This window comes from Podarcis cretensis (genome assembly GCF_951804945.1).
Source record: "Podarcis cretensis genome assembly, chromosome: 5".
Classification (NCBI taxonomy): domain Eukaryota; kingdom Metazoa; phylum Chordata; class Lepidosauria; order Squamata; family Lacertidae; genus Podarcis; species Podarcis cretensis.
The window spans coordinates 4821214-4834489 of record NC_137174.1 but is presented as its reverse complement, the minus strand read 5'-3'; the positions used below and the strand labels follow the sequence as shown (position 1 = coordinate 4834489).

General features: G+C 45.0%; 1 protein-coding gene across 1 annotated transcript; it reads right to left on the bottom strand.

Moving 5' to 3' along the window:
- Positions 1 to 2991: 2991 nt before the first annotated feature.
- Positions 2992 to 9017, bottom strand: MCAT (malonyl-CoA-acyl carrier protein transacylase). The gene is made up of 4 exons (XM_079975375.1): positions 8544 to 9017; positions 7723 to 7810; positions 4940 to 5157; positions 2992 to 3781 (listed from the first exon to the last, which is right to left on the bottom strand). The coding sequence occupies exons 1-4, from the start codon at positions 9000 to 9002 to the stop codon at positions 3368 to 3370; spliced, it is 1179 nt and encodes a 392-aa protein (XP_079831501.1). The 5' UTR covers positions 9003 to 9017; the 3' UTR covers positions 2992 to 3367.
- Positions 9018 to 13276: the final 4259 nt, after the last annotated feature.

Sequence of the window (13276 nt, the reverse complement as noted above, 5' to 3'; positions counted from 1 at the left end):
CAGACTTAAATTAGTGTTGGGGGGGGCCTTTTACTTTCTGATGCTGGTCATAAGATATAGTAGACTCTGAGAATGGAATGGGGGCAAGGTGGGCTTATGTGTGCTCGGCCAATGTGCACAGGGGCTCTGGTCGCCACCTGTATTCAATAAAGTTTATCAGGACAAAACTTGAAAATGCTGTTGTCAACACAATAGTATGTTCCAGTGACCTATATTTACCAGTTCAGAGGGGGCTTGCATATAGGGGGCTTGCATGTTTGACAAAAATAAAATACCTAAAAACCTGTATGTTTTCCCTTAAGCTCCTTGGAGGAAGATAGGAAACATATAAATTAACATGGGTAGACAGAAAGCTTGTAGTTCATAAAGATTATGTACTTAAGGAATTTGTGGATTATAAAGTGGCTTACTATGTTTTTTTAAAATATAAAATTTACTGATAAAAAACTTTAACATGTAATTAATTACAAGAAAATTAAAAGAGACATTAAGAAAACTTGGTCATAACTCAACAAAGCCACTATTTATGACTTCACACTGAAAGCTATGGAAAAGAATCTCCAAGCCCCACTTAAAAGATGCAGGAGCTGGGGCTGGCATCCTTAGGCCATCTTAGGCTGCAGGGATCGTCAGTCTTCCCTGAGCCTTTCCCCCCTAAAAGGGTTTTTTTGTTTTGTTTTGTATTTCTGCCACCTCACGGCTTCCCCAACTCTGCAAATACCAATCTCTTATATGTGGGTTTTGGCTACCTACGCACCAGCACTTGGATGATGGGAATTGCTATTAATATATATATATGCCAATAATGACAACACTGACAAAAGTTTGCCAGGAAAACATTCAGAAAGACACAGAACTTTTAGAAGACACCTTTCAGGCCTCCTCCACCAGTTTGGGGCTCTTGCAAGGCCCTTTTTAGCAATCAGAATCTAAAAGCAAAGAATCAGTGTTTCTTTGTAGGACACATTCTTGCATCAAAAACAAGAATTAGCTTCAAAACAGGAATTTGAACATTGAGCTGACAATATGCCACACCCTTATGCTAAAGTATACAGAGGCCTCCTCTGAGCTTTATTGTGGTTAATGTTTACACACATCAAGAGTGGAATTTGTCCTGACAGGCTAGAAGGAAATCAATTTCAGATTTACGATGAACAATTTCTTCATAGAAACCTTTTCTTCATAGAAACTGTACCTCTATCTCTTTCAGAAACGTGCTGCTATTGTAGATAACACTGAATGCTGGTTATATTCCTGTGCCAGCTTACCTAAACCTTCTACTGCTGGCTCATATCCAGCAAATAAGATCCTGCCCGAAATATACCATGTCTGCAAATCATGGCAGCAGAGCTCACCTCTAAGAGTGGATTTTCACATCTAGAAGTGGTTTGTAGTTGCTGAATAGCCAAGAATCAAGAAACTACATTGACATAATGCACTGGTTTTATTAGAACTGAAATCCCGACGTTTCAAAAAATATAATTTACTCTGAAAGATGTATATCTTTCAGTTTGTAACTCACTGACTTGTGACTTGAGGAAGATCCAGGAACTGTTTTTTTTATTGCAGTTCAATGCTTTTGGACACTGAGATTTATTTCAACCCACAGGTGTCATACAAACAAAAAGCATGCTTACATTTTGTATTTGCTACACAAAAAAAAGCAATTTTTTTACCTATCTCAGCTGTAAGAAATGATTTATACACTGCTGCCATCCTCTGGCAGAAGACTACCTGAGATGATTCTAGAAAGAATATCTAAAATCCATCCACTGTTAGGAGTGCTTCCACAGCAAGTGTTCAGTGTGGGATGGTAACGTTTTCTTCACTCGCTTTTTATGCAGCATCCTAATGATATAATCATGGGACCAATATCCTGTGTTTTCCCTTAAGTCCTGTCTTTTCTCAGACTGGCAGAAGATTGCACTGTAAGCCACTTAACACAACACAGTGCTGCACTACCCTTATACTTTTGACTGAAAAGCAAACATATATTGGAAGGCTGTTAGCAAGAATACAGGTAACTTGCAATTTACACACTTAACTTTGCACAATCAGCTTTATGCGCTTGGAGGGGGGGGATTTAAAAAGGCGATGGGCATCTGAGGGGAAAAACTTTGGCAATCCACCTGCTGTTGAACCTAATGTGCTTTGACTATATGTGTTTTTGGCTATAGGTGTTCTCCATGGAACACAATCCCCATATAAGTTGAGAGTGGCCTGGGATGCCATGTAACGTTTCCCAGCTTTTCTTTCTGGACATCTTCTGAACAGATGGAAGCGTCTCAAGAAAAACTCCTGACGCTTAAACACCAATGCTGTTACCAGCTACATAGAGGGAGCTCATGTTCCGACAAGATCCACTGATATTAAAAGGCACGGCTAACTTCAGCCCATTAATTTCAATGGGTCTATTCTGAGTACCACTCAGTCGTCTACAGCACATGGTCTTTAGAAGAGCCTTTTCTGCATCCAGTCAGTAAGACCCAACTCTTCAAAAACCTGTGGTGCCTGATTTATAATTTTACTCATGTCCAGAAGGAAAACTGATGAGGTACAGTGGTGCCCCGCAAGACGAATGCCTCGCAAGACAAAAAACTCGCTAGACGAAAAGGTTTTCCGTTTTTCGAGGTGCTTCGCAAGACGAATTTCCCTATGGGCTTGCTTCACAAGACGAAACCGCTAATAGCCGCTAAGCCGCTAATAGCCGTGCTTCGCAAGACGAAAAAACCGCAAGACGAAGCAACTCGCGGAACGAATTAATTTCGTCTTGCGAGGCACCACTGTACTTTGCAAAATGGGGACCTTAATAGTGTGAGTGAGTATTCTAAAAAACTAATGGTACATTATGCATAGATAGCATACAATGGGTAACACAATCACTGCATCCAATACAATCAATGTAACTCGCTTCAGTGGGGCGAGTTACAGTTACCAATTATACACCAAATGCAGATCTCCCACCCACAATAAATGATATGTAAAACAAAGAAAACATTTTAACTTTATTATTATTTCACTGATTCTTAAAAGTTAAAGCAAGACACTGAGCATAAGTCACCACGATTCTTTGGCCAATGCAGGTACTATTGATCAGGCTTATATAAAACAATTCTTTAAAAAGTTTGTAGCAAAGTAATTGATGACTCATGGTCAAATCTGTTTGTCTGAAGAAGTGAGACCCAGAGTGGCCTCTGAGGTAACAAGCAATTCTTCTGTGCTAGTTGTGTAGGGAAATAGCAATGGCACAACGGTATACAGCTCCCTCTCCAAAAGACTATGTTGTGTCTTCCTCCAGGGCTTGCATGATTTCATTTTTACCTAACAATAAATCCATTTAAAATGAAAACTTTTCCTACAGACATCTCTATGCTTCTTCATCTTCTGAAACATCAATATGTTTATAGAACTTCCAGGCCTTCAAATTGCAGCCTTTTAGGATTGTTCCTAGCTGTTTCCCAGGCCCCACTTCATAAGTATAAGGAAATCCTACTCCTTTTTTCCTTTCATAGATGGCATGCATCGTCTGCTCCCATTTCACTGGTGAAACCAACTGCTTCACTAACAAGCGCTGGATCTGTTTCGGTTCAGTGTATCTCCGGTTTTCCACATTTGAATAGACAGGGATGAGAGGCTTCTGAATATTAATTGAGTTGAGGGCTTCAGACAAAGGTCCCACTGCTGGTTCCATAAGTTGCGTATGAAAAGCACCACTGACTGGCAGCATTTTCACTCTCACAAATGAGTATTTTTTCGAATTTTGCTGCAAAAACTCCAAAGCCTGAAATAAAAACGAAACAGAACACTGAACCACAAAAACAGAGTTACTGCCTTCAATCTAGAACTGCTGTTAATGTCATCTGGCTCTTAGGAAAACCCCATAAATTCATTGTGGCCTACAAGTCAGAGGACGCATGCCTCCAAGAGAAAGAAAATAAACGACATAAAAAGCATGCAACAGAGACTTAAAACTTTATAGCGAAACGTACTGGCTTAGACTTTGCTACCCAAATGTTGGCGGGTGGCTTTTATACCTGAATTGCATTTGTTGCGTTTCCATTTTTGTTTTATACCAAGGGTAGCCAATGTGGTGCTCTCCATATGTTGTTGGAATACATCTCTGATCATCCCTGACTATTGGCCATGCTGCCTGGGGCTGAGGAGAGCTTTGTTCAAAACATTTGGAGAGCACTAGGTTGCTACATGTGCTTTACATCATCACTGCATGTCAGTTAGATCCTGTTGCCAGGTGACAGGCTTCAATTCTAATCCCAATTACAAGCGGCTGCCTTTGAATATTGTTCAGAAACTTCAGAATGTAGCTGCACAGCTGTTGACCAAGGGTTAGAAGAACAGCATGCATTGGAAATATTAAGGAGCTCCACCAGTCAGTGCCTATGTTCAATTCAAGGTACTTTAAAGCTAGAAAAACTTAGTCGGATAAACCAGGGAGCCCCTTTCACTATGAGGTCATCTGGCCCCGATATCATCTCTGTCTGAGGAGGAGAGCCCTTTTCCCACTGCAAATGTGCTTGTCTGTAAGACCTGTTTGCCTAAATCTATTGTACTCCCCGCCCTTTAGAAATCAGTGAAAATCAGTGAAAATTTTCATTGCTCCTTTGATTTCAAACATTAACTTATTTTTAATGCTGTTCTTCTGCTATTCTCATTACTATTGTTCTTATTATTGTGAAATGGTTTTAAATGTGTTTATTATTATTTTTAAAAAGTAAATATATCAATTGATGGCTATTAGTATAGGTACTTTGCATGTAAAAAAAAGCAGGATAAAAATACAATTCATATAACAAGCAAGCAAACTTCTCCCCTCAAAATACAGAATATGACTAAGAATATGACTGTTCTCTTGGCTGTCAGCAGTGCTACTGAAAACCCCACCAATTTCCAGATATTCAGAACCATTATTTTGAAATAATACCTGCAAATGTCCTGCAATGACTCTGCTGCCTGGAAACAAGTAGTTTGAAACTTCACATACAGGATTTTCAATGCCCAATGACTTGCAATATTCACGAGCTTCCAAGCAAGCAGTGACATAATTTGAATTATGCCGGCCAATAACAGATAACATTCCACTTGGGACAGCTTCCGATGCCTCCTGCATGGCTTCAGCACGCACCTTCACTGCATATAAGGCTAGAGAAAAGAAAGAAACTCTAAGAGGACTTAACTTCAGCATAAGATAAATGGAAGCTACAAAGAAAATTGGCTGTGATTTTACAAACTTAAATGCATGTTTCCATGTAATGATTTCATAGAGAGAGAGGTGAAAACTCTGAAATGTTTAATTACACAATATTGTATTCTGTGATGTAGAGTAGCAGCTTTCAAGCTTTTTTACTTCCAGGGAACCCTTTCCATATCAAACTGACCACCACAGTACTTGCATGTGGTGCAGAAGATTCTGGGACCTGTTCCAGAGTGCACAGTCAGTTATAAAGAACACTGGCTAGGCTGCTGTCTGCCATGAACAGAAAGCACACCACGGAACACACCCATGCAGCTGTGTGGTCCTTGTCCACAACTGAAGAACATCTGATACACATCCACAGAGTTCAGGGGTTCCCTAAAACACCACTAATGTAGATTCAAGATGACCAGAACCTAAGTATCCAGGAAAATTAAGCATGAAGGGCTGGCAATTTGGATTCTTGCAACAGGGACCCATATGTATATTTTTTCATGCTTTCACTCTGGTTAACATAGATAGGCTGCATTCACATAACATGCCAAGCCATGCCTAAGGAAATTTAGTCATTTGGACATCACACCAAACTCTCATTTAGCATGGCATAAACAAATCTAGCCTCCTAGGTTTGTACAGTCCCACAGCTGAGGAGAGTTCTGAAGTGTTCACTTCTGCTTTTATTTAGAGGTGAAACTCGAAAAGTAAGAATATCGTGGGAAGGTTCATTTATTTCAGTAATTCAACTTAAAAGGTGAAACTAATATATGAGATAGACACATGACATGCAAAGCGAGATATGTCAAGCCTTTATTTGTTATAATTGTGATGATTATGGCATACAGCTGATGAAAACCCCAAATTAACAATCTCAGAAAATTAGAATATTAAATAAAATCAGCAAAACAAGGATTGCAAACAGAGCAATATTGGACCTCTGAGAAGTAGAAGCATGCATAGGTACTCAGTACTTGGTTTGGGCCCCTTTTGCATCAATTACTGCCTCAATGTGGCGTGGCATGGATGCTATCAGCCTGTGGCACTGCTGAGGTGTTATGGAAGACCAGGATGCTTCAATAGCAACATTCAGCTCTTCTGCATTGCTCGGTCTCATGTCTCTCATCTTCCTCTTGGCATGAGTCTATCTCTCATATTAGTTTCACCTTTTAAGTTGAATTACTGAAATAAATGAACTTTTCCACGATATTCTAATTTTTCGAGTTTCACCTGTAAATGTTGCTTCCCATGTCACCAGAGCTGGGAAAGGAGTGGCACAAAAGCCAGAGAAGCTGGGCTCATGCACGCTATGCTAAAACATAGTTCAGTGTGATGTCCAATGTAGCCTATGCTTTTGCACATCTGAATTAACAAGCCAACAAACAGAAACCACGGTTTGAAGTGAATTTGTCATCCATGGCTTAGCAAGCCTTTTGAGTGTTTGGAAGCTCAAACCATGGTTTCAGTTAATAGAGTTCATACAAGTCATGATTTCGCATAATGCTCAACTAAGCTACTGTCTGCCCCAAACTGTATTTATGTCAACAGAAGCTAGACTTCAGACTAGCTGAAGCAACTTTCCTGCAAGCAATGATATTTAAATTCAGAATCTTACAACTTATTCCCAATATGTCTATGAAGATATTAATACAAGAAATCCTCACATTTATCCACTGCAAAGTTGGTTATACTTTATACTGTTGTACACATTATATGGACTTGATCTGGATTTCAATTTTACTTACTTATTACTTAAATAGCACAAAGATGTAACACATAAAGTTGAGGAAGAAATAAAATAGCTGGACACTAAGATACCCTTCACTCAGTGGCGGAGGAAGAGGAGTGTGAGGGGAGCGCACCGCCCCCGGCAGCGCAATCCTGGTGGGGGGTTCCATCGTGGCTGCCTCCCTGCCTGTGCTGGGCACCATGCCCCTGCAGGCGGTGTGCCCCACCCCTGCCTGCTCTCTGCCCCCCTCCCGGTGCCAGAGCATGAAGCTCGGCCACTGCCTTCACTAGCAGAGGACCACAAAGAATTGTGTGCCAAGACTAATGCGCCAGAGTCAGCAACACAAGTTGTCTGCTGGCACCTGGGGCGCATGTGCACGTGGGCAGGGGTGGGGTGATCACCTGGGGTGCATGTGCACGTGGGCAGCCATCACCACTGGAACCAAGCAGGGCCATGCTGCTCTGCCTCCCCACTTGCAAAAGGAGGAGCCCAGCGAAAGAGCCTTGGCATGTGAATCCCACTCCCCCAATGCTGGCCAGGCAGCCATTCAGCAAGGGGGCTGGAGAAGCAGCAGTGAGGCTGGGCTCCAGGGCCCAGAGACCCCCAGCAGCAGACAGGGCAGGATGGGGATTCCAGGGGGGGGGGTGCCTGGTTTGTGCCCCACCCCCAAATTGTGCACCTGGGGCTACACCCTCCCCCCCACCATGCCCCCCGGCTACATGCTATCCTTGCATTGCAAAGATTTTAGATAAACATTTAATATGAAAGTGCAAGGGTACTTTCTTGATACCTTCTGCATAGTCTATGGCTCCTGCAAAAACAAGGGCTGCATATTCTCCAATGCTGAATCCAGCAGCTGCCACACAGCTCTCCACTACCTGTAGAAATTTAAAAGGTCTCCAGTAAGTAACAAGTGGAAGTGTTCACATAGTGTGAGAAACGCAGGCATCCCCGTGTGCGCTGTCAATTGTGGCGCAGCTTGCTTCTTTCTCCTTGGCACAGAGAAAGTGGGCAGAGGAAAGTCTCCCTCCCTTTCTCCTAACATAGAACTCTAGTGAAGCATCCCAGGAAGCTGAACGTTGGGAGAGTTTGGGGCAGACAAAACCCAAGTGCTTCAGGTAGTCAAACTACGGCACTCCTTCCTACAGGAGGTGGCGGCCTTTAAAAGAGGATTGGCATGTCCAAAGTCTGGCCCTGGGGGCCAAATCTGGCCCGCCGGTTGGTTTAATCCGGCCTCTGGCAGTTTATTTCCTGGGGGGGGGGGCGGGGGTGAAATCTAAGAAAAAGCACAACATCAATCCTTAAAAAAGGTCAGTAACTTTGGTCGGCCCTCAGGCATGTTCACTTCATCAAATCTGGCCCTCTTTGAAAAAAGTTTGGACACCCCTGGATTAGACAAATGGAGGTGAGGAGAGGGCAACCCAGGGCCACCAAGGCAGTCAGTGCTTCTGAATGCCAGTTGCTGGAAGCCCCCGAGGTGGGAGATGCTCCTGCTCTGGCCCCTGCCTTCCCAGCCAGCGGGCGGGCGGGCGGGCGCCTGCCTGGCCCTCTCTAGCTGAGACTCCTGCCTGGCCGGGGGCTGGACTAGATGCCCCCGGGGTGCCCCCTCACCCTGGGCTGCTCCTGGTGCAGCTTCTCCACGGCGGCCAGGGAGCTGACGAAGACGGCGGGCTGGCTGTGCACGGTGCGCTCCAGCTGGGCGCCGGGCCCTTGGCAGCAGAGGCCGAGCAGGTCGTAGCCCAGGACGCCCTCGGCCACGCGGTACAGCTCCCGCGCCTTCGGGTAGCGCAGCAGCCCGCGGCCCATCCCCACGAAGTGGCTGCCCTGGCCGGGGAAGAGCAGCACCGAAGCCTCCTCGGGAGCCCGGCGCGCCTTCCCGCCAGGCCCCGGCGCCTCGTCCGCCGCCGCCGCCGCCTCCCGCAACAGCCCCGCCGCGCTGGCCGCCTCCCCCGCGCCGGGGGGCCTCGGGGCTCCGCCTCGGCTGAGCCATCGCCGCAGGGCCGGGAAGGGGAGAGCGCGGCCTGCGGAGAGGCCCGGCGGCAGCAGGCGCGGCGCGGCGGAGGTCGCCATGGCAACGGGAGCCTCCTTCCGCGTGCGAGGCCGGAAAGCGGGAAATGCAAGGCCCGGTCCGTTAGCAAAAAGCTTCCCCCTCCGCGGCCTGGAAACCCGAGCCGTAGAAAAGAGGGTTCCGCCGCACCCAAGGTCCCCCCTCTCTCTACACGTGCTCGTGTGGTAGACGCGTATCTACCACAAAAACACAGAGGCACAAATCCACTGGCACGTATGGCTCTGAGGAGTAGATATGTGCCAGGTTGTTGCGTGTGTGTGCTGTGAGTCACAGAATTAAAGAGACACAGACTTTTCTAGGTTCGTATATGTTTAAAGTGTGAAGATGTTAAGGGAGATAAATGCACCTTAATCCAATCTTTGGTAGCTGAAAAGTGTACATGCACACGGAAGCTTATACCAAGAACAAACTTAGTTGGTCTCTAAGGTGCTACTGGGCATTTTTAATTATATATATATATATATCGACCGCATCAGACCAACATGGCTACCTGAATCTTAATCCAATCTGATAGTCTTTAAGGTTCCACAACTTTTTTTCTTTGTTGCAACATAGATATTTCTAATCCCCATAGACATTCTGGTGGTTAACTTTTGATGTGTGCATTTATTTACCTCTTAAGTTCTCTTAAATTTCACATCTAAAAATGCAATTAGATATACATCTCTGCTTAGAAGTTAAGGCCTGATGAGCTTAGTCTGTGTGTTGAAGTTACCTTTATACTGCTGACAATAAAAAAATAAATAAAGGGCAACTATAAAACAGGAAAGGTTGTGTTCTTCTTTCATGACCATAGTGTTCAAAATTAGTTTTAGCTTAAATGGTGGGATCAAGAGGGAGGAGTTATGGGTCCAGATAACGGATTTCCTCCAAACATGCCTGCAGCTAAATTGCCACCATCTTCTCGAGCACCGTGCCCCCCCCCCAGCTGTCACCTGAAGGCCTCCAAGTGACTTAAAAAGGTAAAGGTACCCCTGCCCGTACGGGCCAGTCGTGACTGACTCTGGGGTTGCGCGCCCATCTCGCTTAAGAGGCCGGGGCCAGCGCTGTCCGGAGACACTTCCGGGTCACGTGGCCAGCGTGAAGAAGCTGCAGCTGGCGATCCAGTACCAGCGCAGCACACGGAAACGCCGTTTACCTTCCTGCTATAAAGCGGTACCTATTTATCTACTTGCACTTAAGGGTGCTTTCGAACTGCTAGGTGGGCAGGAGCTGGGACCGAACGACGGGAGCTCACCCCGCTGCAGGGATTCGAACCGCCGACCATACGATCGGCAAGTCCTAGGCACTGAGGTTTTACCCACAGTGCCACCCGCGTCCCTTTCCAAGTGACTTAGAGCAAAGGAAAATATGCATTTGTAGTAATGCTCACCCCCAACCGCTTGCCCCTCCCTTCTCCTGTCTCTGCTCTCCGGCCAGACTAGGACGCCCAGGGCAAGGTTGGCGGGTGAATTACTTTTTTCAGAACAGAACAAACACGACCCGGTAGGGCTGCCACCACTCCCTATATCCAGGGGACCCAGACCACAACCCAGGGAGAAGGCTGTGACCCATTTAACCTGGCGGTCCCCCTGTTCCACAAGCTGCATCCACAGACTTGCAGGCAGAAGTTCTACGGTAGAGCGTAACCAAGCGTAAGGCTAGGACTTAGCTATTCCCTCCGGAAAGGCACACAAACTAAAACAGTCTCATTCTTAAAAGTTTATTTTAAAATAACATAAAAAACATGCTAGAATAGCAGGCACTCTTTTGAACGTTACAGACAAGAAAATAAGAACATTGCATAGTATACCTAGCTATACATACTCACAAGCTCTAACACACAATAGGATAGTTGAAACCTTTAGGACTCTGCAAGTTGCAGGCTTTTGAAGATCTCCATTTCAAAAGGCAAAACGACGGCTGATAAGATGGGACATCAGAGCCGGGCCTCTATGCGGATTGCAGAGCAATGGCAGAGAGCGCAATTTCTCAAACAATTCCCTGATCCTTTATTCACAATTCGCATTCTGCGTCGTAACTTTCAAGCCAATCATAAGACTCAAATTATTTTTGAATACACCAATGACCGGCTTGCTGGTCAATCAATTTACTTCTTGACAGCTGGGCCAATTTGGAATCCAAACTTTAAATCAAAGGGTTTCCTCCCTTCCGTGGAAATTAGCCAGAGACACATTCCCAAGCAATTCAAGGACAGATAGCATCACTGAGGGGGGATGTTTGCACCCTCGAACTCAGGTGTTAGATCTTTCATTAAATCAAGGCTTCCTTGGTTCCCATAAAGCTTTCAACTAAGGAGACATCTAGTCTAGAGTTTAAAGATACACACTTCTTTCCCAGGGTCCTTGTGGCTGATGAAACTCCCACAAGGCTTCACTCCCTTTAACTTGACCAAAGAATAATTTTCTAAATAAGACTAACTTTACTACACCCTCCCCTCTAAGATGAAATTATAGGGTGAAGTCCCATAATTTCATCAAAGAAAATTATTTACATACTGAGGTAGATCATCCGGTCCAGGGGGCTTTAGCAGCTTTTAAAACATACATCACTAGCAGCACCCCCCTAATCCGATTTTTCACAGTTCTTAGGCAATACTCAATAATAACATCTCATGGAACAGATTGGTACATCCTAGACAAAGTATCAGCAACAACGTTACTCTTTCCTGCGATGTGAGTGACTTTAAACTGAAAATCTTGAAGAGCCATACTCCACCTAAGCAATTTCTGGTTGGATGATTTCACCCTTTCCAACCAACACAGTGGAGAGTGGTCAGTTTGAACCTCAAAGGTGTTACCCCACAGATAAGGACGCAGTTTGGTCAGAGCCCAGACCAAAGCAAAACACTCCTTCTCTATGGTTGAATAATTTTGTTCAAAAGTGATCAACTTTTTACTCAAGTAAACCACGGGACGCCAGTTTCCTTTTTCATCTTCTTGGAGCAAAACTGCTCCTAGTCCAGTCTGACTGGCATCAGTCTGCACTATAAACGGACGTCTCTGATCTGGGGCCAGCATGACTTGGGAGCTCATAAGGGCATGTTTTAACAAATCAAAGGCCCTTTGGCACTCCTCGGTCCAATTTACTCTAACTGGCAAAGACTTCTTACAAAGGTTGGTGAGCGGAGCAGCTAAAGTTGCAAAATGGTTGACGAAGCGCCTATAATAATTCACCAACCCGATAAAAGACTGCACATCCTTCTTTACGATGGGGCGAGGCCATTCTTGAATGCACTGCACCTTGGCCTCTAAAGTCTTGATGTTTCCTGACCCCACTCTAAATCCTAAGTACACTACTTCCCCTTGGGCAAACTGGCATTTTGATATTTTAACAGTCAGGTTTGCCTCTTGCAACCGGGCCAAAACTCTCTGCACATGCTTAAGGTGTTCTGGCCACGATTCAGAAAAAATTGCTAGATCATCCAAATAAGCACAGCAAAACTCATTCAGGTCATGAATCAAGGAGTTGATTAACCGTTGGAAAGCTGCAGGAGCATTTCTTAATCCAAACGGTAGCACTTTAAACTGATACAAGCCTACATGAGTGACAAAAGCAGACTTTTCAGAAGCTTCTGGGGACAGCGGGATTTGCCAATACCCTTTTGTCAGATCCATGACAGTGATAAATCTCGCCCGTCCCAACTTCTCAATCAAGGTGTCAATTCTAGGTAAGGGAAACACATCAGGGACAGTAACTAGGTTAATTTTTCGATAGTCTATGCAAAAGCGAATAGTTCCGTCTGGTTTTGGAACCAGTACTATGGGAGAAGCCCAAGCACTCTTACTAGGTTCTATAACTCCCAACTCCAACATTTCTTTCAATTCAGTCTCAATGTTCTGCGCATGTGCCTCACCAACTCGGTATGGACGTGAGGAAATGGGGGGAGTGTCCCCCGTGACAAAATGATGTTGAGCCAAGTGAGTCTTACCAGGCTTGGTGCTAAAGGTGTTGCTATAAGGTTGCAGTGCCTCATAGAGCTCTTTGGCCTGAGTCTCACTTAAAGTCGGCAGCTGCAACACATCAGAAATACTTCCAGCCTGTTTGTATTCAGTTAAAAGATCCACAGGTGAAGCAGGCACCTCCTCCTGACTCCGCGAAATGGCCAGCACAGAGATCTTTTGTTCAACACACTCTTTCAAAGAATTAACATGATACTCGCGAGCAGTGGGGTGCAATTCCTTGCATTTTACAAGGTAACGCACAGGACTCAGCCTCGCTTCCACAACACCAGGACCTTGCCATTTCACATCTAACTTGTGGGGGCGAGACGGTC

Bases quoted from the DNA above. Each gene is read 5' to 3' on its own strand.
- MCAT (XM_079975375.1), bottom strand. From the start codon at position 9,002: ATGGCGACCTCCGCCGCGCCGCGCCTGCTGCCGCCGGGCCTCTCCGCA. The intron at 7,811-8,543 runs GTGAGGGGGCAC...AAATTTCTACAG, and splicing joins TGCACCAGGAGCAGCCCAGG to GTAGTGGAGAGCTGTGTGGC. The intron at 5,158-7,722 runs GTATCAAGAAAG...TCTTTTCTCTAG, and splicing joins AGCCATAGACTATGCAGAAG to CCTTATATGCAGTGAAGGTG.